We start from the raw sequence: 6,616 nt of genomic DNA, 5'->3' as shown, positions 1-6,616 counted from the left end.
CTTCCAGAAGGGCAGCCTGCTCACATCTGTTGCAGCGGCATTCATCAAGAAGGTATTGCTCCATTGTTGCATACACAGTGCACTGCACAAAACCTTCAACCCTGCTAGCACTCATAACGTAGTCACAATATTATTATTACTATCAGGAAATATCAATTGTCACTTACAGCTTAGAAGACTCCTGTTTTCAACACTGTTTTTTTAACTCCACTTAATCCAATGTCCACTCAAAAGTTCAGCAAGCAAAATACAGAATAAGCAAGCTCAGAGTGAGCTCTACAAAAAGTTATATAGTTCCTGTAGTACCTGTGGTACCTGTGACCAATTAACCCAATTAACCCCTCCCCTAGCAGACTGGAGGAACGAAAGGAATAAAAATGCAATTTAAAAAGTGACAGAAAAGGTGTGTGCTGCCTTGTATTACACAAGGCATTCTTTAGCATTCAGCAGTGTCTGTCCCTTTAAGGCCAGGACTTCCTGTTTGCTAACTTGGGAGGAAGTGACCTCATCTCTTCAGACTGAAGAAATTCTACAATGCAAGTACATGTGGGATGCTGTTCCCTCTTCATATATGGGCTTGATTAGACCCCCAAAGTCTGTAAGTACCCCTCCTATGTACTGAGGAATGTTATGTATATAGCTAGGTAGTTAGATATGTACTCATGTCTGTTTATTATGTTTGTATTTCAGTTTTACCGCATTCTCATTATGTCACATGTTATCAGTAAAAGATCATCGGTTATCAATCATCGACTCTTTACTGTGTGGACATCAAAGGTTATACTGCCTGTAATCCTCTGTAACCCTTTCATAACTGCAGAGAAGGCAGGACAGTAAAAAGACTTACACGGTTACTTCAGAGCACATTGTGTGAAAACGCTACAGCAAGCCCCACAACACAGAAAAGACTCTTAACTGTTAATACAGCAGCACGTGTGTGTGAAATCCCCACAGCACAGCCAGTCTAAGGCATAGCAAAGTGAAACTAACTCAGCTTCATGAAAGATATCACTAAATTAACCCTTCCTAAAATCTCGTGCAAACAGGAAGAAAATATGCACAGTACGCTGGAAACTAGGTCACAATGCAGCACGCCGAGAACTTATAACAAATCGGATCTGTCGTCATCCAAAGCAGAAACCGCCAGATCTAAGCGTTCAAGTTCCAGGCATTCAAACGTCACAGACCTATCGTCAGTCAGTGCTGGGGCAGCCAGGAGTAAGCATACAAGTTCCAGACATTCTAGTGTCACAAACTTGTCTTCAGTCAGCGCTATCGCCGCCAGGGCACAAGCCAAGGCCGAGGCCGCATGCGCCATGGCCTCCTATGCCATACAGGAAGCAGAGCTTATGAAAGAGCAAGGCTACCTAGATGAAGAGCAGCAGAAGAGTCAAGCTGAAATAAAAAAGAGACAAGCAGAAGGGGAAGCTGAAATAAAAAAGAGACAAGCCGAAAGGGAAGCTGAAATAAAAAAGAGACAAGCTGAAGGGGAAGCTGAAATGAAAAGGAGAGAAGCAGAAACGCTTAGGAGAAAGGCAGAAGTACAAGCCTCTTTACACATACTTCAGCAACAGAAAATAGCTGCAGCAGCCATAGCTGAAGCCGAAGTTCTCGCGAGAGCTGCAGATATTCAGTTTGTAGAGAGCGATGTACTGGAAACCCTGATAACACCTCTCAGTACATTCCAACGCACCCGTGAGTACGTGCAATCACAAGCAACCCTGTACCCTGATAAACAGCCTAGTGATGCACCGAAACCATCAAGGACCCAGTTGGGAGCAGACAGCTTTGATGTTACGCATCACTACAAGACTGAACCTGAACCGCCACGTGATAAGTCAACCAATCACGGGCTCAGATACCAAACCGCCAACACGCTAAGAAACCAGGTAGATGGCGATATAACCTCTCCTCATGCAAAACTAGATCTAGACTACAATAGAGGAGAGCAACCATCTGACCAAAATAGACTTAGTCAAATACCTCAACGAACCCATCAGTCACTTTCAGCCAGTAGTCCCGCGTTTGTACCCAGAACAAACGCACCTGACACAGCAAGGGTTACAGACGTGTCGAAATACCTGATGCGCCGTGAGATGGTGAGCACTGGTCTCTTGAAGTTCGACGATCGTCCTGAAAACTACTGGGCCTGGAGGTCATCCTTCCTAAGCAGCACCCAAAACTTAGAGCTGACAGACAGAGAGAAGCTCGACCTACTCGCCAAATACCTAGGACCAGAGTCCTCAGAGCAGGCCAAAAGAATCAGGTCAGTGCATGTCCATGATGCAACAGCAGGACTTGCGATGGTCTGGCAGAGAATGGAAGACTGCTATGGGTCACCTGAAGTAATAGAAGAAGCACTTTTAAAGAAAATTGAAACTTGCCCAAAAATGACAAACAAAGACAATCAGAAGCTGAGAGAGCTCGGAGACCTACTCCTAGAGATAGAAGCAGCAAAGACAAGTGGAACTCTGCCAGGTCTCTTATACTTAGACACAGCACGTGGAGCCCATAATCGAGAAGCTCCCTTTCAACCTGCAAGAAAGGTGGGTCTCTCAAGCATCCAGATACAAGAAAGACTATCGAGTTGCATTTCCACCGTTTGTCTTCCTCGCTGAATTCGTTGTAGACCAAGCTAAGACACGCAATGACCCAAGCTTCGCCTTCCTGAACAAGAGAGTTGCAAGCTCCCCAAGGACAGAGAAGCAGCCGCCAGTACACTACAAAGAACGCAGAGCAACAGTGTCTGTGCGGAAGACAGAAGTTCCGCCTGAGGCTGCAGCCAATCAGGAAGACAACACAAGCAAGGAAGTTGAGGATCCAGACAAACAGTGCCCAATACACAACAAGCCTCATCCACTAAGAAAATGTCGCAGTTTCAGAAGTAAGACATTAGTGGAGCGCAAGGCTTACCTTAAAGACAATCACATTTGTTTCAGATGCTGCGCCTCAATGCAACATCTTGCAAAAGACTGTAAGAGAGAAATACGGTGCACAGAATGCAACAATGACCGACATCTGTCAGAACTGCACCCAGGACCACCACCATGGAGATCAGAAGTTCCAGCAACTCAAGAAGATCATGGTGGGGAGCAAAAAGAAAGTGCAACACCAGCGATAACTTCAAAGTGCACTGAGATCTGTACAGAGCCAGGACTCTCTAGATCATGCTCCAAGATATGCTTAGTCAAAGTGTATCCCAACGGTCTCAGAGAAAAGGCAGTGAAGATGTATACAGTCCTAGACGAACAAAGCAACAGGTCTCTAGCAAAGACAGAGTTCTTCGACCTCTTTGGTGACAAAGGAAGTTCAACTCCATACACCTTGAAGACATGTTCTGGAGTTATAGAGACATCAGGGAGAAGAGCAAACAACTACACCATCGAGTCATTAGATGGAAAGACGCAGCTGACTCTTCCTACCCTCATAGAATGTGACATGATACCAGATGACAGGTCAGAGATTCCCACACCTGAAGTGGCTCGTCACTACCCTCATCTTATGCGAATAGCAGACAAGATCCCAACACTCAACCCAGATGCTGCAATCGTCCTTCTACTAGGAAGAGACATACTGAGAGTGCACAAGGTCAGAGAACAATACAATGGGCCGCACAATGCACCATTTGCTCAATGTCTTGATCTTGGATGGGTTATCGTTGGAAATGTATGTCTGGACGGACTTCACAAACCCGCAAAGGTGAATGTCTACAGAACAAATCTGCTGCAGAACGGTCGCACATCATGTCTTTGCCCATGTAACAACAGCATGCAGATTAAAGAGAAACTATCTAACCCAACACATCCCCAGAACATCCAGAGGTTCCTGGAAGATACAGCCTCGGCTGAAGATTCAGATCAGCTAGGCCACAAAGTGTTTGAGAGAACTCAAGATGATGACAAACTAGCACCATCTGTTGAAGATAACCTCTTTCTTGAGATCATGGACAGAGAAGTCTTCAAAGACAAAGCAGGCAGTTGGGTAGCCCCACTACCATTCCGTACACCACGGCATCGTCTTCCCAACAACAGAGTGCAAGCAGAGAAACGCCTTGCGCTATTGCAGCGCACTCTTGAAAGAAAGCCAGACATGAAAGAACACTTCCAAGAATTCATGCGGAAAATCTTTGACAAAGATCAAGCTGAAAAAGCACCAGCACTGCATGAAAAACAAGAACGCTGGTACTTGCCAATATTCGGAGTGTACCATCCTCAAAAACCAGGTCAGATACGTGTAGTATTTAATTCCAGTGCAAAGCATGAAGGTATTTCCCTTAATGATGTACTTCTCAGCGGACCAGACCTGAACAACACACTTCTTGGAGTCCTTATCAGATTCCGAAGAGAACTTGTTGCAGTAACAGCAGATGTACAGCAGATGTTCTACTGTTTCCTTGTCCGTGAAGACCACAGAGACTACCTGAGGTTCCTATGGTATGAAGACAATGACCTCAACAAAGGTATCATAGAGTATAGGATGAAAGTACATGTGTTTGGGAACAGTCCCTCACCAGCTGTCGCTATCTACAACTTGAGACGAGCAGCGCAGCAAGGTGACAGACACAACCCTGAAGCCAAACAATTTGTTATGAAAAACTTTTATGTAGATGATGGACTTGCTTCCTTCTCCGGTAGTGGAGAAGCCATTAACATTTTAAAAAACACTAGAGACTTGCTAGCAGAATCTAACATAAGACTGCACAAAGTGGCTTCCAACAACAGCAAAGTAATGGAAGCATTCCCAGCAGAAGACCGTGCAAAAGACCTCAAAGACCTAGATCTAGGTACAGATTCACCACCCCTTCAAAGAAGTTTAGGGCTTAGTTGGGACTTGAAAACTGACAGCTTCACCTTCCGAGTATCCAGGGAAGAGAAGCCTTTCACAAAGCGAGGTGTCTTGTCTACGGTCAACAGTCTTTACGATCCCTTGGGGTTCGTAGCACCCATCACCATGCAAGGCAAAGCTCTTTTGAGGGAGATTACAACTGAGCTAGAACAAAGTGATTGGGACACACCTCTACCTGAAAAGAAAGAAATGCAGTGGAAGTTATGGAAAGACTCTTTGCTGGAGCTTGAGCGATTTAGCATCCAAAGACCATACGTCTCTGTTTCTTTGTCTGTTACAAAACGAAGAGAGATACACGTGTTTTCAGATGCATCCACCGTGGCTATAGCAGCTGTAGCCTACCTTAGAGTCATAGACACTCAGGGACAAAGCCATGCAGGATTCATCTTGGGAAAGTCCAAACTGGCTCCAAGACCTGCTCACACGGTCCCACGCTTAGAACTTTGTGCTGCTGTCCTAGCTGTGGAGATAGCAGACTTACTCATTGCGGAACTGGACATCGAGATCCATGCAGTGAACTTCTACACAGACAGCAAGATTGTTTTAGGTTATATCCACAACGCTTCAAGAAGATTCTACACATACGTGTCAAACAGAGTAACACGTATCAGAAGGTGTACAAGTCCAGAACAGTGGCATCACATTAGTACAGACAAGAACCCTGCTGATCATGGGACTAGACTGGTACCAGCTGCTGTCCTCAAACAGACTAACTGGTTCACAGGTCCATCCTTCTTGACTGGACCAGAAACTGAAGAGACTGATCAGAAAGGAACTTTTCAGCTTGTAGAACCAGACCAAGACAAAGAGGTAAGACCTCTAGTTGCAGTTTACAAGACTCTAACCACCAGAGAAGGTCTTGGCTCATGTAGGTTCGAAAGGTTTTCCAGCTGGAAGTCACTCATCCGTGCCATAGGGAAACTCATCTGCTTGGCCAGATCCTTCAGCAAAACAGCCAGTGTTGACCAGGGTAACAATGACTATCTTGAGCAAGCCAATGTCACCATTATCAGATGTGATATCTTCTGGAAGAGATGGAGACAGGAGTACCTGACGACCCTCCAACCACGTAACAAATGGCAAGCCGACAAGCCCAACTTACAAGTTGGAGATGTTGTTCTACTAAAAGACTCTCAGGCCCACAGGAACGAGTGGCCAATTGGACTCATTGTGGGGACTGATGCTAGTAGTGATAGCAGAGTCAGGAAAGTAGAGGTCAGAGTAGTAAAACAGGGCACCCCTAAGGTGTACCTTAGACCCATCACGGAAGTCGTTTTACTCCTTCCAGGAGTTTAATAGTGGCATATCATTATTATGCCAGGTGGGGAGTGTGCTGCCTTGTATTACACAAGGCATTCTTTAGCATTCAGCAGTGTCTGTCCCTTTAAGGCCAGGACTTCCTGTTTGCTAACTTGGGAGGAAGTGACCTCATCTCTTCAGACTGAAGAAATTCTACAATGCAAGTACATGTGGGATGCTGTTCCCTCTTCATATATGGGCTTGATTAGACCCCCAAAGTCTGTAAGTACCCCTCCTATGTACTGAGGAATGTTATGTATATAGCTAGGTAGTTAGATATGTACTCATGTCTGTTTATTATGTTTGTATTTCAGTTTTACCGCATTCTCATTATGTCACATGTTATCAGTAAAAGATCATCGGTTATCAATCATCGACTCTTTACTGTGTGGACATCAAAGGTTATACTGCCTGTAATCCTCTGTAACCCTTTCATAACTGCAGAGAAGGCAGGACAGTAAAAAGACTTACA

General features: G+C 45.0%; 1 protein-coding gene across 1 annotated transcript; it reads left to right on the top strand.

The window, feature by feature from the left end:
• The first annotated feature begins 416 nt into the window (after nt 1–416).
• On the top strand, nt 417–5,918 carry LOC149448907 (uncharacterized). Its single transcript, XM_089694050.1, has 3 exons — nt 417–598; nt 691–2,546; nt 5,880–5,918. Exons 2-3 carry the CDS (start codon nt 999–1,001, stop codon nt 5,916–5,918), a joined length of 1,587 nt encoding a protein of 528 aa, XP_089550176.1. The 5' UTR covers nt 417–598; nt 691–998.
• Nucleotides 5,919–6,616: the final 698 nt, after the last annotated feature.

This window comes from Staurois parvus, unplaced genomic scaffold, assembly GCF_062004578.1.
Source record: "Staurois parvus isolate SC_StPar_1 unplaced genomic scaffold, SC_StPar_1.0 ptg000648l, whole genome shotgun sequence".
NCBI lineage: Eukaryota > Metazoa > Chordata > Amphibia > Anura > Ranidae > Staurois > Staurois parvus.
This window is presented reverse-complemented; position numbering and strand designations above follow the sequence as displayed.